Here is a 25,806-nt window from a genome sequence, read left to right as displayed (position 1 = left end):
ACTGTAGGCTGATTGGCATCTCTAAGTTGTCTGGAGTGTGTGTGTGATTGTGCCCTGCGATGGTTTGGCACCCCAGCCGGATGTCCTGAATCCCCTGGGATAGGCTCCAGGCTCCCTGCGACCCTGTGTGGGAGAAGCGGTACAGAAAATGGATGGATGAATTACTTTCCAACTGTTTTATTGTGGTGTCATTCTCTTAGAAATAACTTGCCTCGTGATATAGCATTAGTAATGGTTTTTCATTCATAAATTATTTCCTTTCTACCAGTTTGACCAGTTCAGCCTGGTATCAGTGGATGTTGGTGGACGTCCACTTCTTGGTTGGTCTGCAACACTTCCAGTCTTTTTGAATTTTTAATAAGTTTGGCAACAGTGTCGTGTGTGTATGAAAAATATGAAAAGTATGAAATATTTTGGAAGCCATTTTGCTAAAAAATGTTAATTTCTCCTATGTATGGAGATTTTGGGACATCTTATATATATATAATGTAATTTTGAGTTTCAAGACAGCTTCAGATCACTGACTGTACCTTGAAGTAGTAACAAAAGGTGTGAGAAGACAGCCCAAGTATTCATTCATCTTTATTCTGGTCAGGATCAATGTGGATCTGGTGCTTATCCCAGGAACACTGGGTGTGAAGTGGGAATACACTCTGGATGGGACATGAGTCCATTGTTGGGCACCACACACACACACACACACACACACACACAGTCACACACACAAATTAACCACCTACTCGTATGTTTTTGGGAGGTGAGGGGACATGGGGAAAAATGGGAATGGGAAGTGTTATTACTTTAAAGTTATACTGATGTTGAGGAATAATGACAGAGTGAAGTAATGTGAAAATAAACTTTTATTAAATATACTCAGTGCAAACCACATCAAACAATTTAAAACAAAACTTTATACCACATCCCCAGCTCATTCTGCATCTTTTCTGTTGGACTTCATTATTATTTATGTACCATATTGTTTTAAAAACCAGATAATGCTGAATGTGGGAGAAATAAAACATAAATAAAAATATGTTCTATATAAAAAGTACATCAAGTACATCAGTCTATTTCACCTTCACGTGTACCTTAGAATATTATATTCAAAATATCCATCATTTGATGAGGTACCTGATAAATTATTAAAATGCTACAAGTGTGTTTACCCTGTACACACGGTCCCTCATATAATATATACAAGCAAAAAACAACACACAACGATCAATGCTAATGGGGCATGTAGCAGCTGTAAACTCATCAAAGCACACATGTTAATGCTTTTCAACTTTTTAAGCTTTTTAGCTTTAATTCTCATCGAGTCAGACGTCTCCTTCTTCAGCCGCTATCCTCTCAATGGCCGCCCAGTCCATCTTACTTAAAATGCTGCCTGTGCTTTCTGAAAGTGCGTCCAGCCAGTCGTCATCGTTCTCCACCAAGCCCTGCATAGTCAACAACAACAGCAAAACCATGTCGAGAAACTTGCTCAAATCATGAGCATTTAACACTTCCGAATACAAGCAAGGTTCTACATTGTAAAATTTGTCAATTCAAAGGAGCGAACAAGATGAAAAAATTTGCCGCTGATACTGATACCAATCGTAAGGAGCTAAAATTTCACATATCCAATAATATTGGGTATAAACAGGCAAACTCCAATAGTTTCAAGTGGCTGTCTTGTGGTTGTCAGCTAAGGCTGGGCAATATGACAGTATGATAAAATTATCGTGATGCATTATGTCACAATACGCTTTTCTAAAGATATCGCAAGTATTTTTGGGAGTTTTACAACAATCACAAACTCTGACTGGGAGCAGCTGATTAAATTAAATTAAAATGTTGCTCTGGATATAATATACATGGACATACTGGACATAATTTTCTCTTCTTTCCAGTGCTAAATATATTTTATATACATTAAGTAAAAGTATCACTTGTGTTTAAAATACATTTTGGTTTGAAATGGATTCATTATCATATGTTAGTTTTGTCATATCTCCCATTCCGATTGTCAGCTTGTCCATCTCAATTAGCAGAAACATTTCCCACTCAAACAACAAGAGCTTTGTTCCAACGACAACAAAAAAATTTAAATAATAGTATTCTCCTCTTAAAAATATATGACCCAAAATCCAAAATCAACACCTCTAAGGAAATTGCAATAATTCTTGCAAAAACATATGCTGGGTTTTTTTTTTTTTTTAATTTTCTCTCAGTCTCCAGGACACTTTGCTGCCTTTAATTGTGGCCTGTATCCTCAGGATATAAATATGAGGTTGCACACATGTAAAATTCCTTCATCTAACACTGTGTTAAGTCGGAGTGTTTGACTCATCATCTCATACAGCACTGTGGAAATAATTCCTTTCCTCATACCTGTTCCTTGGCTCTGCTGTCAAGCCCAAGAATTCTGCGGATCTCGAGAGGAACGTCCCACGGACTCATCACGTCCCGTTCCTCCTTGTCCTCTAACCGTGACGCCTCTCGCTGTCTTACAGTCTTCAGCTCAACTGGGGATTTATTTAATCCAGTTTTGGGGCCTAGGGTTTGCCGAAAAAACAAACAAAAAAAAGAAATAATACATATTACAGTAGTGCTAGTAGTAGTTTATTCAATATGAAGTCAGCGTATATGAATAAAAGTTTACGCTGGACGGTTGTCTTCACCCTCGGTCTACCTCTCAGGTCTGTCAGCATGCCTCGCCGTGTGACCTGGGACAGCCGGTCACCAGGAAGTGCGTTCACTGAAGAAGTATATAAAAATTTTATCCATTATTAAATACCATAACGTAATAAATTGATTATCTATAAAATTAGCAGGGCTTATAGGAAAAGAACCAGGTCTATGGAGTCCAAATTTGCTGCTCAGGGTCCCAGGTGGAGCTGATGCACCTCTCTTCTGCAGCACCACAGTCTTCCCGAGTGTTGAAACAGAGCGCGCTCGTCCCCTTTGGCTCTTCGGGCTTTTCCTAAGTGACCCTTTAAACTGGGTCCGACTCCTGTAACGCATAAAATGGATTCTCCATTTCAGTGCCATTTATGTTCTATCAGTTATAGTGTACTGAGATAAGACCTGTAGAAGTCTAGGGTGCATGCTGACCCAGGCCGGGAGTCTTGGGCCTTGGCTTTGGTGGTGCTGCTGGAAGGAGCAGGGAGGACGAGTGGGGTAGTAAGCATGTCTGTGATAAGTCTGCAGGCCTCATGTGCTCTCTGGGAGTGATGCTCCAGAAGTAATGCCCTAAAATACAGATACGTATTACATTATTTCTTACACACTACAAGTGTTGTTCATGTTTATACATTACAGCAAGCGAGACTTAGTCTTAAACCACATTATACCGCAGTGTTGCTGAATTCTCGAATGTGATTGGTCAGAAGGTATTGATTAATTTTATACAACAGCAGCTCTGACTGTAGTTCCGGCTGTCAGTTATTATATTAATGCACTCGTTCTTATACATTATTGTTTCTTTATGTCAAATGTATTTACACAAAAACCTACCTGTCTCTCTCCTCTTTAACTTTCCTGTTGATTGCCAGGTCTCTAGAGGACAAATTCTGTTAACCAATTGAATAAAATAAAAAAAAGTCACATTAGATACAAATATACCAGTATATATCAGTAAATACAAGGAACATAAACAGGAAAGCCCGAGCCTGACCAGTGGATTAGGAGGAGTGAAGGGAACGCGCTCCCTCTCTCTCTTCTCCTCCCTCTGTTTGTGGTACTCGACCAGTCTCTCTCGCTGCTTCCTCCTCATCCAGGTCCTCAGCTCCTTCCTCTCCTCCTCCATCATGGCTCTCCCCTGCTGCTCCTCTGGCTTGCTGCGCCGCAAAACAAAGAGAAAAACACTCTTCACACGCTTGTTTGCGTGTTTCGCTTGTTTGCTTGTTTTGCGTGTTTTATTACTCTACTTATTTGCATTATTCATTTTTAAGTGATGTCACATCCTTCAAAATAAGATCACACCTTCTGGTCCTGGTCACTGAGGGAGAGTGATGTAGTGCTGAGGGTGAGAGCGCCCCTTCTTTCACCAAATCTCCCAAGATGTCCGCAACATCACTCAGTCCTGTCAGACCCAAAATGTTTTCATCTAGCCTGATAATTAGAAAAAAAATGCGTGAATATGTAAATACAAACAATGCTGCCCATCTCCACTAGTAGGAACACTTTTACCTATTACTACTTCCTGTTTGTCACGCCACCATCTTTATTTGTTTGCTACGAATAGCTAGCTTCTTCCACTATTCTAAAAATTTCATTTCTGGTCATTCTAGGGTTAAAATTCTAATGAAAAAATGATTCAGCCTTTAAAAGCCAGAAGGGTTTATTGATTAAGAAATACATACAGGCCTGAATTCTCCATCAGTGATTCAGTCAATTCTGCAATAAAATAACAATGTATGCATTAAGATTTTTGCCACGGCACAGAATGCAAAGCTCTAAAGAAAAAATCAGCATGTATATGGTTACTCTATGTGTGTCAGGAGAAAGTGTGTGCATTAACCTTGGCTCACATCCCCGAGAGGCTGCTCCGATTTCACTGCAAAAAAAAAAAGAAGCATCAGATTCAACACTGAGTTTAAAAGAGAACTTACACGTCTGAAATTAAGACTGGAAAGATGGAAATCAAATACTGTTAGGTCAGATGTGTAAGGGAAATGCACTGTGATACCTGCAGGAGTAACATGGCCTTGGTGGACCGAGCGCCCCCTCTGACCTGGAGGAACAACACCATTCGGTGTGGAAGACAAAAACCGTCCCTCACCCTGCTCTTCTTCCTCCTCATCCATGTTCACTCGAGCTGTGCGTCTCTTTGCTGAGTAAAAGTACATATCAGACACTCTTATAATCTCCGTTTCTTCATTACATACAAAAGTCGACCTTATCCTGAGTAAAATAATGTGAAGACAGAAGAAATCACTTTCAAATGATAACTTTGTTCAGTTTTAGTTTATCCTTAATTCCTTTTTTTGGAACATTGCACTCTCTTTATTGTATATACCAAAATAGATATTTTAAACTATGCTTATTGTATTTATTCACCTTATTACGTCATTAGATATGCACAATATTTTTTATGGAAAGCTCTTTAAAAGTCACAATGTTTGCTGAAAATGTGCTGTCTTCCTAAAACATTCTAAGTCATGTGATAGGAAAATAATGAACAACTGGGTGGTGTCATGCGGCCAGGTGTAAAGCAGTGCTGTTCCTGTTACCACCCCAAAGATAATTATTTTCCTACAACAACACATCCTGAAGTCTTTTAGTCCTCTTATACCAGAGCAAATTGCCAACAATAAAGTCAAAAGCTCTTCTAACCTTCCTTTGCAACTTTCAGCATGCGGGAATAAGGCTCCTCGTCCACACTGGCCATCACAACAGGTGTTAGAGCGTCTATGGTATTTACCAGCTGGACAAGAAAAACACATCAGAGCAGGGACTAAATTAGTCTTTAATATTATTTGGTCCAGGATTTCATTCTAGCTAAAGAGACCCAAGAACAAGAACGATTTAAACAAATGGGGAAAAAATTGCATGTGATTTTACTTACCAGCCTGGTGTTAGCAAATTCTCTGTCCATGTGGTCAGCGATGCTCTGGAGAGCTGCCAGTCGGGCGTCCATCTCAGAGAGACGAGCCGAGACCTGGCTGCGAGAAAACGCACGGTCTACCAAGCGGCCCGCTGGCGTGGCCTCCTGTTGAGTCCCGAATTCAGTCAGCACTTTTACTGTGACTGGATCTCCGGCGTGCTCTGGCACTGAGAGCACAAGTGCAGGAGGACTGAACGGTACTGAATAACCTGGAACAGGAAACATACATAAATATAAAAAAAAAAATAGCAAAAATGTTTTGAGCATTAAAGGAATGGTACTAGGAGGGTCACCTAAACTCTTTTGTGTAAATACATGCCCAAATCTTCCTGCAATTACTTTACATGATGTCATTAACATACACAATCTCATTTTAAAACAGAGGAATTTCAGCACCTGGTGATTCATCAGTGTGCTCTTCTGTTCTGATCTCAGTGCTGGTCTGGGTTGAGTTGGTCACAGAAGCTGCTAGAAGGTGAAGCTGAGCAGATGTTGGTGGAGAACAGGCTTGGCTCTGGACAGAGGTTTGGGAAGAGGGCAGGCCCTGTAATAAAGATTCATCCTCCAGCTCGATCACACCGATGAACTCCTGGCCATGAGCACTCTTAAAGAGAGATAGTAATAATTTAGAGAACAGCATTCAGTGACACGCCACTACACACGCATCATCAGTATATTTCATAATAATAACTTAATTAATTATAGCTTTCTGTCACAAGAAATGTTTTCGTAATAGTTCAATACAAAACAGTCCTTCCTTACCGTATGAGTGTTTGGCTTTGTGTGACCTGAGCTCTCTGGCTGCTCTGGAACCATTTTCTCAGAGGAGCAAAGGTTCAGGAACACCTCTGGTGGAACAGCTGGAGCAACATTAATGTCCACATGTCCAGCACCTAGAAAAGTGACCGAAATGAAGCTAAAATCAATCAAATGGCTTTTTATTTTTATTTTTTTATTTTTTTACAGTTGAAGAATGCAGTATTCGACTACAATACATTCTTGTACAAAACAAAAGCACTATGAATTTTAAATAAAGTAATCACTGTGAAGGAAAGTGCAGACCATCAGCTTTATTTCTAATTCAATCTAAATATTTTAGAAAGCACATTTTGGTAATGTTTTATTCATTACATGTATTAATGACGCATGGATTCACAGCTGCTCAAAAAAACAATTAGCATTCAAATATCCAATAATTAAATTACCATGGAAATTGGTGGATTATGCATTAAAAGGGCTGTGATGTATAAAAAATCTAATGGACTTATTCATAAATTTAAATAAATATATTTAGATAGCCTCAAATGAAAGCTGTCTTCTTTAATCTCATAGGCATTGTTTTATTCCAATTCCAATGTGCAATTCAATCTTGTCCAGTGTAAAGATGGAGAATAGTATAGAACTCACGGGATGGAGAACCAGGAGACACAGGAAGCTGGGCTGAAACGGCTTTATCAGTGGTGCAGTGAGGTGGGGCTAAACAAGACAGAAAGAAGAAAATCAGCACAGTTCTCTTAAAATCATCACCAAAATGCTATGAGCTTAAGCAAGAAGCCTCTAAAAAAAGCATCACTCACGAGGGTCTGTGTTGGTGCAAGCGTCCTGGATTTCAGGAGGTCGTTTGTGCGTGGCTGCAAAAGCATGAAGCTCTGCTGATGTGGCGTGAGCTTCAGCCAGCAGCCTCTGACCAGTCAACATTGACTCGAAGGAACCTGAAGAGCCAAGGTGAAGGGAGAGTGTAAAATCTCTGACAGTGGCGCATCTACACAAAAACTAGAGCTTTAAAGAACAGTAAATACAACTTATAAATAAAATGCTAATATGATGATCAGTGAAGGAATGTTAGCTCTGATGTAATGTAAATAATATTATTTTGTTTGTATTTTGTTTTATAAGCAACTCTTAATGTGCCTAATTATTACAGAAATTAGTATTTTCTTTAATAGCTTAATAGCTTTTATAGAATAAAAAGACAGCAGAGATGCTGTGTGTGTGTAAATACTCACCTAAAGGAATGGCGTAGCCATCATCTGGAGTAGATTTGTCTTCTTCAGGCTCCTGGGTAAAAAAAAACAAAAATCCTGATTATTAATAAAATGACTCATTGTTCAGAGCAATCTAAGTAAGATTTTTTTAAAGGAGTAGCTGTATGTTTTCACTAGCAAGCAGAGGTTAATATAGTGTCAAAAGATATCTACAAATTAAATACACACAGTTTATACTGTATACATATATTAATCGCCATTTTGGCTTCAAAATGGCTGTTACTTCTCTTTTTGCTTTGCTGTGTAGTTCTGCGCAAATGCTAAAGTAGAGACTACATACATTTGCATATACTGCAGTACTAGCTAATTACACACATCTAAAATAAACATTGTATGAATTCTATTAAACTATTCCTAAAAGAAATATTCATCTGTAGAATCTGTAAATAGAAAAATACACGTCCCTGCCCTTGATTTCAAGAAAATCTTCTCTGAGGCCATGCAGTGTTCTCTTAACGTTAATGCTGGTTGTTTTACCTGAGATGGAGGGATTATAGAATCATCTGGTCTGAAGGACACAACCTTTTCCCCTTTCTTTTTATCTTCTCTCCTTTTAAGCCTTGAGAACAAGCATTAAACGTGCTACATCATTAGATGGAACACACTAAAAATATATTTTACGGTCATAATCTGAAAGCATGTTTTGATCAGAAATCATATGCATGCTGAATGAACAATGCTTTTAACTAAAAGGACAAAAAATAATACAATATCATACAGAATAATTACCGATTTCACAATATAAAATTGAGTGACCAGTGAACACTATTTTTATAAATGCTTTATAAAGACTCAGATCTAAAATAAATAAATAAATAGATGCATAATTAGGACTATAATTTAAAGAGCTTAGGTAGGTACCTCTTGCTGGACAGCGTGGCTGTGAGTTTGCTCTGCGTCCTTGTGTCTGCCTTGAGGAGTTGGAGTTTAGAGTTCACTTCCTGCTTTCTTTCTGCTGCCCAGGCCATCAGCTCCTCCAGGGGGATTAGGCGAGGAGTGGGCCGAGGAGGTGCGCTGTATCTCAAACCCTACACAAACCACACAGCACACGACCAATAATTATTCTGATTCAACCGAAAACATCTGGATGCTCCAAACACTGTGTTAACTGTAGACTCTTCTATGAGTCTATTAATTTTTTTTTAAAATAATATTTACAATTTTATAATATTGTGCATGTCTGATGATATGAAATACACATTTCTTTTTTTTTTTTATTCAAATGACCCACAATGTGACAACAACAATGCATCCAAATATATATTATTTTGTCAATCCTGACTGTATGGAGGATGATTTAAATAGATTAAGATGTGTAGTGCTTACAGAACGAGATGGCTCAGGCTCAACACGCAGTAACTGTGGTTTGGGAAAGCTGCCCTTGACTACGGTTCCTGCTGTGTGCACCCTCATGGGGGCAGACAGAGGGATCCGGGGCAGCTGGATGGGTCGAACCTGGGTATCAGGGGGTAAACACAGCAGCGGGAGCCCCATATCTGACATTATCATGTTGGGAGCAGGAGGCAGATGGACGACTTCTCTCTCTCTTCCTCTGTTTGATGAAGTGTAAGCTTGAGTTTGTGTGCTGTACTGATTCAGATTTCGTCGTGGGGGTTGTGCTGTTGGTTCAGCATGCCTCTTATAGCTCTCAGGTCTCCTGTACATGCTAGGCTTGTGCTGATTTGGACCCCAGGCCTCTCTCACAGGGGCAGGAGGAGATTGAGGAGGGGGCAAGTGGAGAAGTTTGAGCCCCTGTATAATTGGAACAGTCTTTTCAATGGGACGATCCTGCTGGGTTGCCTGCAGCGGGGCTTGATTGTCCATTGTGGTAAGAAGTCCTTGAGAGCGAGGAATAAAATGACTTCTTTCTTCCTGGCTATTCTGTGACCAATCAGGATGAATGGTCAGCTGTTGGAGTTCCTGTGGCCAAGCAAGCAGAAGAACAAATAAGCAATCTAATAATAAGCCACATCTTTGGAAAAGAACACTGTTTAGAGGTGTTACCTGTGGGTTGAGTCTACTCCTTTCTTCACGGGTATTCAGTCCAGAATCTATTTCCACCCACTTCTGATCAGCAGCTCTGGGTTCCCTGCTCTGTAGCATCTCTGTTGTGTCTGGCTTATTCTCTAATCTTGTGTTTCGGGTGTCACGGGGAGGAGGATCTGAGGACTGAGCCACAGTGGGTTGAGTTTGTGGTTGTGCAGGTTGCGATGCTAGAACACTGAGCTGTGAAAGCAGTGAGTTTGCCTGGGAGAGGGGCAGGTTGGAGAAGGAGGCTCCCACCACTTGCATAAGACTCATGAAGTTGATTTGCTGCAACTAAAATGGAAATACAATACACTGTTATACATGAAATGAAATTGTGTATTTGTGTATAATAAGAGGGCAACTGTTTAAAAAACGGGTATGTGTTACGCACTTGTACTAATCGGAAAAGCTCATCCTGGAGCAGCTGTCTGACTGGGTCATGGTGAATGTTCTCTCCATTCTGGACACTTTGAGGATGGCTTACACTCCCCAATTCAGCTGGAGGTTTTGACGTGGAGGCAAGCTGCTGCTTTCTCTGCTGAACAGGCTCAGGTTCAGGAGCCTCACGTACAGGACTGCAATAAAAGCACAGGTTAGAATTGTTTTGTAGAAAGTATAAAAAATACTGGACTGGACTAGTTATAAACCTAGCTAGTGCAGTTAATACTATTGGCTACTTACGTAATATCCGACAAACACTCTAAAACTAATGTATGAAGCATAACCGGGGGCCTGTGATTTTCTAACTCCGTTATCAAAGCTATTATGCCTGTTAATAATGTCACATGGAATCATTTTTTTATTTTTTCAGGGGAACTCATAGTATAAGTTGTCCTTCGAAGCACTGTTAAAATAACTATATGCTATACTATACAAACCAAATAAAAAGATTTCTTAAATGTCAACAGAGATCAAACATTTTGGAGAAAAAGGGACCCTTAAGATGAGTGTATGATAAGTTGTCCTGGAATTTACACTATATACACGATACTTGCCTATTTTCTGGTTCCTTTCTTGGTTCTGCAGGTTCAATATCCAAGGTGCCAACATCTTCTGAGCTGCAACACAGAGATCATCTTTAGATTAGCCCAGAAGTGCACGATTACAGACCAGAAACAATCCCAAATGCTTCACTTTCCGTTTACTGCACTACACACACGCAAGGAATGAGCTGTGTTTATACTGTCACTGTGGCAACTGCTAGATGACTCTGAATGCTTTCATGGATATTGCTAGAGCCAACTCCTTGGCACACTTTAAATGTGTGTTTGGAATAAGCTACATCGATTACTATATTAATAATTTTTTTTTTAAGCACGGCGTAAACTCACTGAGATTCACAGGAGTCATCGGATGTCTTGGAGTATTCTAAATCCGCCAGTGTTAAAGGCTGTGGAGGAAAAAAACAGTGAATTATTAAATTAAGACACAAACCCAAGTAAAGCAGTAAGATTGTTTTAGCAGGCAGCTGTGTTCACCTGGTCTCTGGGTCTACGTGTTTTGCTCTTCGTCCTGATCTGTACTGAAATATTTGGCCCAACTGAAGACTCTTCCAGGATCTCCACATCACTACTGTCACCTGTAAAACCACACAAGACTGTTCAATATGGTGTTCATCATTAAAGCAGCGGTGCATAACCTTCAGAACTCATCATCTTAAGCATTATTTAAATACTTCTTGAATGTGTTCCCTTTCCGTTTGCAGCCGTCAGATTACTTTGTGTTAATTTTTTTTTCTAATGTTTAGAAACTTCTTTAAGGGAGCTGTGCAGTTACTTACCACAGCTTTAAAGTAGAAATCAATTGGTTTTCCACCAAGACTCTTACCGTCCAATTCAGCCATTGGGAGTGGTTCATTCACTCTTCTAAAACTTCGTTCTTTTATCTCCAGGTCAGAGATCATGTCCTCGTGCCCATACAAGTGAGAAAGACTCCGCTCATCCTGAAGCTCCTCAACCTCACACGCCCTGCAGAATAAACACAGTGCTGTAGAATAATCATGGCGCAAAGCTGCTCAGATCATCAGTGTTTGGTCTGAAATGTACAAATTAGTTTTTTTTGGAATTAGAGTCACACAACAAGAGCCTCATTCGGATGATTAGTTAAAACCAAACTATTCATAACTCTCTGCTGTGTTTATTCAAAAAGCACTCACTCAGAAGTGTGCCCATGCTGGGGGTCCAGATCAGGCAGGGTGATGGGAGTCCCCCCTGAGGCGGAAGGATAGCCAGTGTCCACGCTGCTCTCTCTCTCACGCTTCCAGCCGAACTCAGCTGGCAGGACTGGAGCCACAGTGGCTGGAGCTTCACTCTCTGGAACCTGCAGGGGGATGAGAGAGAAACACTGCTTTAGTGAAGCCTAGCGATCTTGCTCATAGGTCTAGATAAGTGATACATAAACTAAATTCTTAATATAAATTTAAGACCTGGACTTGGGCCAGATGTGGTATTTTCACAGGAAAGTAATGTGTAAAAAAATTATTGTGAAGAAATAAAAAAGAAATTTTCAGGAAAAGTTCAGGATTAAATTCTAATTCTGCAAGTCTAATCTAATATTAAAATTTTGTTTCGCTAAATTTTCACCTTCTATGATTTTTTTATGCATTACAAACACATTGTAATAATATTGCAGGATAATTAATAACACAATTCAGTTCATTACTAAATGTTTTACATAATTAAATTCAAGTTTAGGAGTCTAGCAGCCCTAAAACAGTTTATAGGGCTCCAGAACATTCTCTCTATTTATTGTAATTCTTCATTCTGTATTTGGTATTCTGTATTATTCACTACTTTTGTATTAATATAATATAATATAATATAATATAATATAATATAAGGTAGTATAGAGGAGTATATCTGCACTGTCTTGTCTGAATATAAATCTCACCTTTATCTGAGTAAAGTGCTTGTCAGTCCTCAGGAGGGCTTTGGTGTATCTCTGCTCCAGCAGCCTCAGAGCGGAGAGCACTGCAGGAGCTGAGGCTTTAGCCCTTATCACTACTGGCTCTACGGCACTCTCTGTCTTCTTCCTGCTGGAATGTGTGAGCAGGACACTTCTGTCTGCCCAGCGCAGCATCCATTCCAGCAGCCTGGCCAGCTGAGGAAACTGGGCCTCCAATTTGGAGTCCAGCTCCAGCTGTAGGTCCACATCAGGGCAGGAGATCGTCTTAAAGGGCCAGCGCTCCATTTGAGGGATCCCTGGCATTACATTTCGAATATGACTGGATTCTGCGGTTATTACATTCTGTCTGAGCGACGTCTCATTCTGTCGTCGAAGGCTAAACAAACCTGGCTGTTTCCCAGGAAGAGGCAGAGCACCTGTGCTGGTTCGAGCTGTGTGAGTTTCACTGAGGACAGATGGAGGAGGACCGATAGAGGGCAGCGGCTCAGGAGTCTCAGGAAGCATGTGAAAGCAGCTGCCAGCACGGAACACAGGAAGCCGCACACCCTTTTTCCGGCCAGCCTGCCGTCTTTTGAGCGCCGTCAGTACGTCAAACGCGTCAGAGTGAAGCTCTCGATCGCGCAGACACGAAGAGAAGCTACTCAGCAAAGGAAGCTCGGATTCCTCCATGTCCAGGCTGTCCCTCTCCAACACGTAGCTTAGGAAAAGCTCTAAAAAGCATGGATACTCCTGGTCCTCAAGCTCAAACACCCACGTCCCCACAGAGGGTAAGGTGAAACTTTTATGTTCTTGCTGTGCTCCATCTCTTTTTCTTCCATCTTTTGATTTGAATGTGTTCTGAGGTTGGGGTGACACGGAGCTGAAAATGAAAAGATGAAAAAGCAAGTTGAAGCTTTGAAAATTTTCATACACAAATCCAAAAATCCAGTGATCCAAAAACATCTAGTAATAAGTTCACTTAATGTTTTCCAAGACTTACTACTAATAAACATATTATTTTGGCTTTTCACACAAGTACAATTCAATTAAGATGTAAAACTAATGACACAGAGTATAAGAGTACCTGTGATGAGGCTTATTCTGCAGTTCTGGTGAATGAGGCTCTGATATTGTATCAGCAGTGTCAGCCTCACTGCCCACTGGAGGGCGCTCAGAATCTGTGAGTGTGCTAGTACTCAAGCTCGTGCACCGTGAGAACCGGTCCGATATGGCATCGGCTCCTGCCCTCTCCTCCTCTTCCTCCCTCTCCCAGATATGCCGCTCTAATGGGATCTTGCTCCTCGCCAGACGGCGCCCTTCTTGAGCCCGCTGCCTCCGCTGCTCCTGAATCAGCAGAATCATTGTCACTCCTTCCTCTTGCATACTACTTGCCTGTGTGGCTGGACAAGAAATAGGAAAGTAAATGAATATGTCTCATCCTGTTAATACATAGAGTGTTAATATTATTAACTAATGACCTTTGCAATGCACTGTAATGTAAAGAGTGAGAGTGTGCCTATATTAATTTTCATATAATAAAGACAGTCTGTAGTTTTACTGTAGCACCACAATATTGTATTTAAAAAAAATTCTCCAACAATGTAACAATATGTCATTATATTCTTTTTTTTTTTTTTTTCTCAAAAAAGATAAATGTGCAATCAACATTAAAGGTGTAATATTTAAAATTTAAAAGTGTTTCTAGACCTATAAAAATCATACAGTTTCATAAATTCCTTTAAAAAAATCACAATAATTATTGTCATGCAAAAGGTTTGGTTAGTTTATTTATTTTAGGCTTCTGTTGATATTTTTCTGGCCCAGAAATTAAAGCTCAGCTCTGTCTCAAAAGACAATTGTGTCCTCTAGAACACTGTTCAAGGACCCAGTGGTGAGTTTATAGAACAATGTGATATATTATATGAGAAATTAATTATTGCGTGACTAATAGCTAAAATGGAGTAAAAAAACAACTGCTGTTTAACCTTGTGTTGAAGTAGAAGCCTGCACAGTGCTGGATCTTAACCTCTGCAGCAGTGAGGTGTACTTCTCTCTTAGAGGAACCCGGACGGATTCCTCCTCGTCGGGAAACACAGTGACAAATGTCTCTGCCACCTAAAAGAAAATAAAGAGAATAAAAGCAAATGAGGGTTTAGAAAGGTAGTAGAAAAGAGAGCGAGGCAATAGAGTGTTGCATTTGTACTGTTTTTGTTTTCACCGTTGGAATAGCAGGCAGTTCGGCCACGAGACTGAGCACCAAGTCCTGTAATGTCTCTTCTGCATTAAGGAAGCGAGAGAAAGGCATTAGGCGGCAAGCCCAGCGCAGGACCTCCTCACGCAATTCGCACACGCTGTTATCTGGAACCTAGAACCACCAAGAAGAACATATAGAAACACAATCAGCATCCTATATAAACACAGAGGTATAATTCTGTTAGCATTTTGTTTACCTCAGAGTCTTTAGTCTTGTTCCTTGCAGCTTGGTACCTTCTACAGGAGACTGTGAGCTGGTCACGAACATGCAGCATCCAGCACAGCCCACATAATTCCCTAAAGCACACTGAGATCGCCACACACACAGTTTGTTAGTATCAGGTTTTCTATACATTACGGCTATGTTATTACAGACTCGCACATACACACCTATTGTTTGTATGACGACACTGTCCAAGTCTTTGGACTCCAAGCGGAAAAACCCATGGCGATTAGTGAACTTCTTCAACCCTTCTGGAAGGTCATCTTTAGGTTGCATGTTTACCTTCCTGATCTGTTGACAAAACACAAACCACAGCCAAAAAAGCAGTTAAAAATACTGCTTTGATACTTTCTATTGTGGTAGTCGGTCAATGTGGCCCGATAACAGTTGATTCTTAGTGGATAAATGACAGTTCTGAGAATGACTTGCCCAAAGCATATGGAGATGAAACATTTACCTTGCGAAAGAGTTTACGGCATCGACGCAGGCCACTGATGTACCACTGCACAGCCGGTCGGGAGCAGTGAGCGGCTCTGAACAGCAGCAGCACTCGCTGTAACACTGCAGCTACACGGCAACGTGATTCCCTCTCCAACGCCAACAAGATGTCAACAACTGAGTCCTGACAAAAGCACATGAGTTGAATGAGTTAAGTGAAAAAAGCACTTTAAAGAAGGATCCAGCTAGCGTTAGGAAAACGATGTGACGGCTAATGTATGCTTGCCAGGAAGCACACTTTAGATAGATCCAAAGCCTGTGCTCAGCCGGGGGTCTGAGTGGAGTACCTGTGTGTTAGGAGCAGGTTGTGGACAGTACAAAGGAGGTGCGGGGAGGTAGAGCACAGGAGGAACCAGAGCAGTGAATGAAGAGGCATGCTCCTTGGCTGATTCCAGCAGCTTGGTGAGAGGCCGTGACACAACATCCACCTCCGCCATGACTGAAGCCTTCAGGATCTCCTGTGCAGACACGTGGAGCAGCTCCATGTCCTCGACCTCCACAATATCTTATAATATAAACCAGACAGGTGGCTAAAGCAAGAGTCATCAATATATCGCTCTGTGTTGCTAAACACAAGTACATACAGTACGTTATGTAGAAAAATGAAACCAAATAAAGCACAAACCTGGGAGGTTTTTGAAGGTCTTGTCCTGTGTGTCAGATGAAAGTTTGCAGTGCAATAATGACTCCAGCTGAGTCTGAAAGATAAAGCCAGGCTGCAGCTCTGCAGGAAGGTGCAACTCTCTCCATTTCAACCTACGGCAAAATGTAAAAACTATACTATGACCTTTGAAATGGTCCATTTCAGCGAGACAAATTATATTCCATTCATTTTCTCCCTGACTCTGACAGCCTTTAACGGGATTTGGCCATAGCCACGTATTTGTGTTTAACAAATACTATATACTGCCCCATGATTTAATAAGCCTATGTACAGTGCTTCTGAGTGAACGTATTACATATGTCAGAGCTGCACATAAATATACACACTTCATTCTTATTTGATGAATCCAACACTATCGTGCTGAAAAATTCACTCGCACAATTTATGCACAGTTTGGTAGTATGCAATGCTGATAAAAATAGAGCCAAAGTGTGTTGCAGTCAGTAAGGAAGCAACCTGCTGAAATCATAGTGCAGTCTGCAGTAGGTGGTATAAGCCAGACTAAGAGAGGCAGCCATCTTCCAATCACCCAAACTCTGAGCCAACCATGATGCCTCAGGAATCAGCCCGCCCAGCAGGAGGAGCTCCAGAGCATACTCCACCGTCCATACGCCCGAGAGGTGCTGCGACCTCACAGCGGCCGCCACCTGCCGCTGACAGAGAGCCACCGTGCGTCGCTCTGTCGCTGTAGCAACAACATGGATTCATGAATGAATTCGAATTCACTGAGAAATGTGGGGACATTTTGTGGTGACTTGTTATTTTTACAGAGTTGTTACTCACACTGTGGCAGATGTAGAGGAGGCAGGACGTCTACGTTGTGAGGCGGGAAGATGGCTAGCGGCTGGTTGGTGAAGTAGGACGCCATGAACCTGCCGAGAGACTGGACCACAGCACAGGCAGCCTCACTGTTCACCCGCTGCGGGAGCCACAAATCAAACTGAGCCTCGTCTACGGGGATAACTGATGATAAGAAATACTGGATATTAAATTTAATAACCACAAAGAATGTACAAGATTAAAAGTTTCCATCCAGCTAATTTCATACAAAATTTAATTGGAAAAATTCTTGAAGGAAAGACTCACATATCTGCAGAAAATGAGGTTGATTTAAATACATAGATACGTTTTTAGGAATTTTCTATTATCTCTGAATCTTACCTGCAGTATCTTCTAAAGTCAGTAGCTGCTTGGCCATGGTGTCACACAAGGCCTGGGCCTCCCTCAGCCTATACTGAAACAGCTGGCCAAACAGAAGAGCCAGACAGTAGCGCGTCTCCAGGAAGACTGTCCTCGGCCCAGCTGCTCGAAAAAAATGAACAGGCGCTTATGACGGCAGCACATGGCTACGTAACCTAACCTGATTGTAAAGGATCTTCACTGAAGTCAGCATGATGTAGTAAGAAGCATACCTCTCGCTCTCTCTTCCCACAGCTTGTCTCGCCAAACCTGGACGCACTCACTGTACTCACCAGAAATGAAGTGCTCCTCTCCTGTACACAAAGAGAAACGGAAATTCATGTTTTGTTGATGTGTTTTGCACTTACGGTCCATCTATCTTCTTTGTACCAAAAACAACAACAATAAAAAAAATTACACTGATGAAGTCTGGCTTAATTATCTTAAAATAAATTCATTGTGTGACTGAGTCTAACCTGTTATGTTGTACAGGGCAGGACTTTCCTCCAGATGGTCTCCGGCTCTCTGTAATGATACTTGGATTTGAGAAATGACCTCCGACATGTTCTCCAGTTCCCTATTTCGACTCGCTAAACTTCTATCACTTTGTAACTCGTCTTGGTACTGCAAGGCTTGTCTGTAAACGTCTCGCCATATTGCCACCAATCTGAAAACCAAAGAACGTTCATTCATAACATTAGCAACCGTTCTAGAATCGAGCTTTATCAATCAATTCAGCTCTTTTGAGCTTCTTTAAAAAATCAGCAGTACCTATTTGAAGGTCGGTTTAGCACAGATATCTGAGAGCTCACAGCTTCAGCATCCTCGTGATCCTGTAACAGTGGGATGGAGAAGACGTCTGAGGGACAAGGATCGTCCTTTGTTTGCCACAATGCTTTCTGAGGTAGACTGTAGGTCTGGTCCACAATCTTAGATGCTTCCCGGAGAACAAAAAGTGCTGCCATGAAGTTCTGAGAGGAACAAACAGCGTGCAAGGATGAAGGGAGAAAAAGATTAACAAAACGTCGAGCGAGATCCAAAACGATCCCTAAGCAGTTGGTGCCACCTTTGTGGGAGGAATCCCAGGGCAGAAAGGAGAGCAGAGACCTGAGAAATTCCAACACACTATCTTGTTTGTAAGGTTGTATCAATGGATCAGCAATCCAGAGAAGGCGAGCCAAACGAACAGCACAGGAGACGGTGTATTTCAGCATGCGCTCTCTCTGATCCATAGTACCACCAAGCGAAACACCAAGAGCCCACGTGGTTAGCAAACTCCGCTGTGCCCTGGTCAGTTCCTCCACGAGAGCTGAGGAATCTCGGGCTGAATCTTCCGACTCTGCCTGGGACTGGGCATGAAGCGTGTCAAACATTGAGGCGAATTCTAGCCTGCCCCCATCCTCCATAACCGAGGCAGCATAATGACCTTCGTCTGAGTCATCATCATCATCCTCAATCTGAAAAAAACAATTTAAAAAAAGATAAGAGAAACCAGTAATAAGGAATGATGGTTAAAGTTACGCATCACCTCTCAAACACTTATTAATACAGAAGTACAGCTTGGGATTTAATATTTATTTAATAAGTTAATAAGATAAAAATAATACAAATTGTTCTGTTACTTATTATTCAAGACTATGTTATTTAAAAATAATTTAGCTGTTGGAGAAATCTTCATGCAATATATATATATATATATATATATATATATATATATATATATATATATATATATATATATATATCCCAATATATAGGTTTGGTAACTAACTGACGACAAAACGGCAGTGTTGCATTTTAAAAAAAACTGTGAAGGAAAAAAATAATAAAACTGAAAAGGAGGGAAAAAATTAATCTTACAGATTCAGTATTTTAACTTTCAGTAATTTCATTTTTAACATCTAATCAGCTGCTTTCCATCAAAATATGCAATTGTTATAAAAATATTGACGACACCCACAATATCACAGAGAAGTGTACTGTGACGTAAAGTAATTGATTATTATATTGCCCAGCCCTAAACACCACATACTTCATTCTAATAACACATGTAAACTTTTAATACAGCCAATCAAACTTGTAATTTCTTAACAACTAACTAACAACAGTCTGGATGCTGCTTAATGCATTGCTGTCTCAGTAAATAATAAACATTTACTTATAATAGTGAGGGATTATTATTTATTAGTATTGTTTACCCTCTCTGTCATCAGCCTCGAGGTTCCTGTGCCTCCTCCGGCTCGTAAAAATAGAGGCAGTGTCGATTCAGGCGTCTCTCTTTCTTTCAGTGCCAACAGACTGGCTGTGAACTTCAGAGTGGACATGGACTCCAGTCTGGACTTCACCTGGGGCTGAACAACCACACAGATACACAGACGGTATTTTTCCATCCAAACTGTCTGAACAATGGCATGTTCATACCACTCACGCCCCGACTCACCAGCTCTGAGTGGACGATCTTGCGCACTCTCTCCAGCGCCTGAGCCGTCTCCATCAGGAAGCTGCTCATCAGCGAGGAAGAGGCAGGTCGGCTGGACATGTTCAGCACCGTCACCATGTAGCCGTCGGACACAATGAGACAAGGCAGCCTCGGGTGCCAGGTCACAGAGTAACGCTGTCTCATTGGGTCACGCAGAGACACGCTGGAGCTGGACAAGGCATCTTCTGGTGGCTGTGAAGGCACTGGAGGTCTGGGAGGCACGACATCAGCCGTGTTATACAGAATTTAATAAGAAACTCTTTTTCTGCGTATTAGCATGCATTAAAGAAGGTCAAGAGTTTCCACATTATTACGATCAAACATGCTGAAAGGGACGGGCTGAATTAGTAGGCTTTGTGGTGCCACAAGCTGTAAGTGTGTATTGGGGGAGGGGGCACAGAATTTCTACTGCTCCAGTACTTACATGAGCACAAAATGACCATGTTGGAAGAGGAAAAAGAGAGAGCGGATGACTAGAGATGTAAGAAAAGAAGACAGAAAGATGGTAAAAGAGGACAGCTATCAGAACAAGAAAATCAGGATGAATATCAGTGAAAAGAAAATGAGTAATGGATAAACATATGACCTGAAACAGCACTAATGCACAGAAATAATTGCAATAACAGCTATCCATGAACATGACTCAAAGCCCGCTTGTCATCTTTAATATCAGATTTAAACAGCTGAATTGTTGAATCTGATTGGTCAGAAGCTTTTGATCAATTCTCTATAAACAGCAGCTCTGACAGTAGTTCCCGGCTGCGACTCAAATCACGGGTTTATATTAAAGCATTTGTTCTATGATGTTATTATTTCTGTAGTATCAGCTCATTGTTTGGAGGTGGAATTGTAATCGTTGGCAAATTGATGTGAATAAAACACTTCGGGGTGTGCTGTTATAGGAAAAATAATGAACTTAGAGGTGGTGACAGTAAGCCGCATCACACCACCTCATTTTGCTCCACCAGCATGCCCTTAAGTTTTACATTCCTTATTTATTAGGTATAAAAATTCACATCAGTGTCGAAGTACCACAACTCCGCTCACCTGTAAGTGACTAACGGATGAAGAGGCAGGAAGTGCGCAGGGCCAAACTCAATGTCGCACCCACTTGTGGAGAGAGAAACCAGGCCTCCTAAGCGGGCCAGCATCAGGACAGAGCCTCTCTTCAGAATACAGGCCAGATAGAGACCTTCTGGCGTCCAGCTCACACAGCTCACCCAGTACGACCTTCAGCAAACGACAAGCCGTCAAAATAGCTTCTGTCTTAAGTTTAAGAATAAAGAAGTATAAATCCTGTATCTTCTACACTCACCTCACATATTTGGGTGGGATTGACAGCTTTTTACTGCCACATCCTCCCAGTGAGCTGGATACAGTCACAAAGTTCTGCACGCTTATGAATAATGCCTGAGTAGCCTGTTCAATATAAGGACATATCAGAGATGCTTCCTGATAATTTATCAGTAATCTGATACTGGGGGAAAAAAGATATGTGATTTAATCAGTAACTGGACAACTCATACACATTACCCTTGGATCTTTCTGGTTAAGGATTATTGCTAACAGTTGTCCATCAGGTGAGAACGCCGGTACTAACGCTCCTCTTGACTTCACAGGCCGACATGGAGGCAGGAGATGGCTGAGAGGGTAGGACTTAGTGACCCAATCGACGCTGTATTCTTTCAAACTGTAGCAAAGAAATCTTTAATTAATTCATTCCCAGTTCTACCAGGTATTTTGCTTTCCACCTGCTTTTATAGTCCTACCTGTTTTTCCAGGTCTCCTCCCACTGAATCTTCAGGAAGGTGACAATCAGCTGCTCTCCAGTGGTGAAGACAAAAGCACTCAGGCACACATCACCTACAGCCTGGATAAAAGCATAGAAAAAAAAATACATACGCCAGCAAAATTTTGAAAAGAAGCACTGATGGAATGTTGCAACTTATCAAATCACATGCGTTTATACAAATGTATGTTAATGTGCGCCAGAAAACAGCCAAACCCTGACAGTTCTCACCTGACTCTGGACAAACACGCAGTGAAGACACGCTTCCTTATCTTTAGCGGAGGGAAGCCGTGAATTTTCTGAGGGTGCTATCTGACTCCAGCGTCCCTTGACGGTGTTGTCCCGAAAGCTGTTTAGATCTTGAGGCACCAGGCATTCCCAGAGGAAAATCTGTCCTGTGAAAGAGGCCACGAGAATCCTCCATCCGTCCCCTGACACCAGTAGAGACAGGCGCCGGGAGGTTTCTACGCATGTGTAAGACAGATCACGGTCAGCAAGAGACTTTTACATGAAGCTGAAATGACATTTCGGTACAAATTCCTACACAGACCTTTACCAGCAGAGGCCAGCTCATACACCGCAGGCACTGATGTGACCATCTTTAAGGAATCTTTGTCTCGGTCCCACAGAAACACCTCTCCGGAGACTAATAGCCCAGCCAGCCACATACCTACACACAGCACAGAGAGATGCAGGAGATATTTAGATGTATCATAATGCAGGTTCCCGATCCCGGTCCTGGACAGCTGTCCCGCTGTCCTGCACATTTTAATGTTTTATTCCCTGCTCTGGGTGTGTTAGAACAGGAAAAAGGGGTTGTCCAGGAGCGGTGTTGGGAAGCTGTGCATTACAAAATGCTGTGAAATATCATTTGAGATCAGAACTCACCGTTTTGAGAGCTGGACATTGTCAGCACTCTTGGTAGCAATTGTTGCAGTTTTGGGATCTTCTTCTTGGTCTGGCCTGAGCGTAAATTGATTTCACTGATCCGATTGTCATCCAAAAGAAAGACACTTTCTTTCTCCTGGAAAAAAACAAAAACAAAAAACAGACAAACAAGATGTGTATGGAATTAGAGAAATCAATCATGCTGTGACTATGAATTAGGGAAATCAGATTGTCATCCAAAAGAAAGACACCTTCCTTCTGGAAAACAAACAAGATGTGTATGGAATTAGAGAAACCATAATCATTCTGCGATTATGAATTAGGGGAATCATAATCATTCTGCGATTATGAATTAGAGAAATTATAATCATGCTGTGACTATGAATTAGGGAAAACAGATTGTCATCCAAAAGAAAGACACCTTCCTTCTTCTGGAAAACATGTAAAACATCTGGAAAACAAGATGGGTATGGAATTAAAGAAATCATAATCTTGCTGCAATTATGAAATAGAGAAATCAATCAAGCTGTGAATATGAATTTGAGAAACCATAATCATGCTGTGACTATGAATTAGAGAAATCATAATCATGCTGTGAATATGAATTACAGAAATCATAATCATGCTGTGACTATGAATTAGAGAAATCATAATCATGCTGTGAATATGAATTACAGAAATCATAATCATGCTGTGACTATGAATTAGAGAAATCATAATCATGCTGTGAATATGAATTAGAAAAATCACAATCATGCTGTGACTATGAATCAGAGAAATCATAATCATGCTGTGAATACGAATCAGAGAAATCACAATCATGCTGTGACTATGAATTAGGGAAATTATAATCATGCTGTGAATATGAATTAGGGAAATCATAATCATGCTGTGACTATGAATCAGAGAAATCATAATCATGCTGTGACTATGAATCAGAGAAATCATAATCATGCTGTGACTATGAATTAGAGAAATCATAATCATAGTGTGATAATGAATCAGAGAAATCATAATCATGCTGTGACTATGAATTAGGGAAATCATAATCATGCTGTGACTATGAATTTGAGATATCATAATCATAGTGTGATAATGAATTAGAGAAATCATAATCATGCTGTGACAGAAAGCACTTTCTAGTCAAACCACAGTACAGCTGTCAGCCTCACCTTTCCCAGCCAGCAAAATCTCGGCCATGGTTTTCTTCTCTTGATGCAGGACGACAGCAGCACCTCGAACTTTACCTCCATGTTTGGTGTCTAATCTGAGAGAGACTTCAGATGCTCCTGAATCCCTGCACTTCATGTTTGAAATGAGGACATATTGGAGCTAGCTCGCTAAACACCTAGAGAATTCCTAGATAACGGTCAGAAATTCTTGTCTAGCCGCGCAATAACAAAATAATAAACATGTAGGTAGCAAAAACAAACATTTAAATTACTCTAAAAATAAAAAAAACAGTAAATACTCCATCGAAAAAATACCAAGCCATGTTTGTTAGCAAACTAGCTAGCGACCTGAGATGGAATCCTGTGATAGCAGCCAGGCGTTTAAACAGACAAAAACCTTTATTACTTAATCAATAACGGATCAATTTCCATCTCTGACACAATCCTACAATTATCCCAACACCCTAAAACACATAAAGTGAGTATTTGTTTCAAATTCATAACGGTTTTTTTTTCTTTCGAATTTCCCTCCACTTCCGGTACTACACAGATTCCCGTTTCGTTGCCATGGAACAAGACGCGTTCACGCCGACACGAGAGCGCGCAGCGCGCCCGCGCACAGGAACCCTCCTCTACTGGGATTAAAAAAAGGATTATTAAAAATAACACATCAGCCACAAATCAAGCATTAATCTATTTAATACCATCAATTAAAATTGTGCACCTTCTTTTTTTTTTTTTTTTTACTTAAAATCAAACTACAAAATGAAATTATTTAATAGGTTTTCCTGAGTCCTTATTTATGAGTGGGTGGTGTGATGACGTAATCAGTGGCTTTACTTCAAGCATGCATCTGAGAAAGAAAATGTTTCCATCGGAGCCTTAAAAAGAAGTAAGTAGAACGTTATAATACAGATTCAACTGGGTATGCATCATTTTTTAAGGTACTATTATTATTATTATTATTATTATTATTATTATTACTACTACTACTACTAGTGCTACTGCTGCTGCTGCTGCTGCAATAAGATTGTGGTTAAAAAAGGCATGTTTGTAAAGGAAAAAAGTGACAAATACAGAAGTATAGTATCATTTCCCACTGCTATTTCAATTATGTCTTTCATTTTTGAATCACCAATGTAAACTACCAGTACAGAATTCTTATGTTAATGTTTGTATATGTATATATACTTTGCTGTAAAGACTTAATACATAAGACAAAAAAAAAAAGTTACAGTTCTGTTCATATGGCTTTTGACCTATAAAAAAATAACTATAAGTTGACCAGTACTGTGTACTTCCAAATGTAATAGATGTGTCTTCTTTAGTACAAGTTCTAAAATTCTATTCAATTCTATTTTAGAGTCTTTGTAAGACTACTGTTTTTTTTCCCTAAATTGTCTAATTTGGTCTAAAACGCCAGTTAAGAACATAAAAATATATAAAAAAAAAAAAATTCCAAAAGTTTCCAATATATTGTGTATATGAATAATTTATTTAAGCATGTTATTATACCTTCTATATGATTCATGTTTTTTTATATTAATGAATAAATTAAAATCTTCAGCCTTATAGAATGGGCACATTTCTCCAAGTCCCTCTGTTCTCTCATGTATTACCGATGAATCCATATTTTAATCGTGCCTAAACCAGTATTTCATACTCGATGCCATAAAATTGTATAAAAGTTGATTTGGGATTCAGACAAACACGTTGCTCACAAAGATGTGCAATACTGATAATCAGCATCTTGTGCTGAGGATAGAGACTGGGGTTGTGCAGAATATGCAAAGAACCTGTAGGATAAATAAAAACAACTACACTATCCACTATACTTTGCATATTCTGTATGCACAGAAGTTTAAATACAGTATTCTTTGAGGGGTATTTTATGATATGATATGATATGATATTTCTACTATGTACAGTAATGTTCTATTACATATTGACTGACCATCTGAAAGTCTGTCCATCAGGACAAAATTAGAATAGACTGCCTACTCATTATTGTTTGTTGACAATGGAAACAAATCTGCAAAACACATTTGCCTACATTTGCAGCCGGTAGGAGGAGATCTGAGCACCACAGCCACAGTGAATGTAATTAGGTGTCTG

The 25,806-nt window shown here is 40.4% G+C and overlaps 1 protein-coding gene across 1 annotated transcript; it reads right to left on the bottom strand.

Moving 5' to 3' along the window:
* Positions 1 to 842: 842 nt before the first annotated feature.
* On the bottom strand, positions 843 to 24,295 carry cplane1 (ciliogenesis and planar polarity effector 1). The gene is made up of 53 exons (XM_026943917.3): positions 23,692 to 24,295; positions 22,520 to 22,655; positions 22,182 to 22,301; positions 21,863 to 22,095; positions 21,612 to 21,712; positions 21,376 to 21,532; positions 21,158 to 21,261; positions 20,890 to 21,072; positions 19,804 to 20,053; positions 19,562 to 19,714; positions 18,135 to 18,820; positions 17,840 to 18,030; positions 17,597 to 17,677; positions 17,346 to 17,486; positions 16,968 to 17,147; positions 16,641 to 16,869; positions 16,146 to 16,276; positions 15,808 to 16,025; positions 15,480 to 15,644; positions 15,190 to 15,313; positions 14,997 to 15,106; positions 14,765 to 14,911; positions 14,532 to 14,661; positions 13,631 to 13,946; positions 12,553 to 13,426; positions 11,819 to 11,982; positions 11,491 to 11,630; positions 11,142 to 11,242; positions 10,995 to 11,053; positions 10,659 to 10,721; positions 10,055 to 10,238; positions 9,640 to 9,954; positions 8,962 to 9,555; positions 8,497 to 8,663; positions 8,113 to 8,194; positions 7,597 to 7,648; positions 7,168 to 7,302; positions 6,998 to 7,066; positions 6,353 to 6,483; positions 5,987 to 6,194; positions 5,552 to 5,799; positions 5,320 to 5,410; positions 4,673 to 4,816; positions 4,505 to 4,540; positions 4,347 to 4,380; positions 3,967 to 4,095; positions 3,659 to 3,821; positions 3,499 to 3,554; positions 3,097 to 3,234; positions 2,835 to 2,995; positions 2,645 to 2,740; positions 2,374 to 2,537; positions 843 to 1,439 (listed from the first exon to the last, which is right to left on the bottom strand). The coding sequence occupies exons 1-53, from the start codon at positions 23,770 to 23,772 to the stop codon at positions 1,320 to 1,322; spliced, it is 9,285 nt and encodes a 3,094-aa protein (XP_026799718.3). The 5' UTR covers positions 23,773 to 24,295; the 3' UTR covers positions 843 to 1,319.
* Between the last annotated feature and the right edge of the window lie 1,511 nt (positions 24,296 to 25,806).

This window comes from Pangasianodon hypophthalmus, chromosome 17 (assembly GCF_027358585.1).
Source record: "Pangasianodon hypophthalmus isolate fPanHyp1 chromosome 17, fPanHyp1.pri, whole genome shotgun sequence".
In the NCBI taxonomy this organism is placed as follows: Eukaryota; Metazoa; Chordata; class Actinopteri; order Siluriformes; family Pangasiidae; genus Pangasianodon; species Pangasianodon hypophthalmus.
The sequence above is the reverse complement of the archived record's forward strand: the minus strand, read 5'-3'. Positions and strand labels throughout refer to the sequence as shown.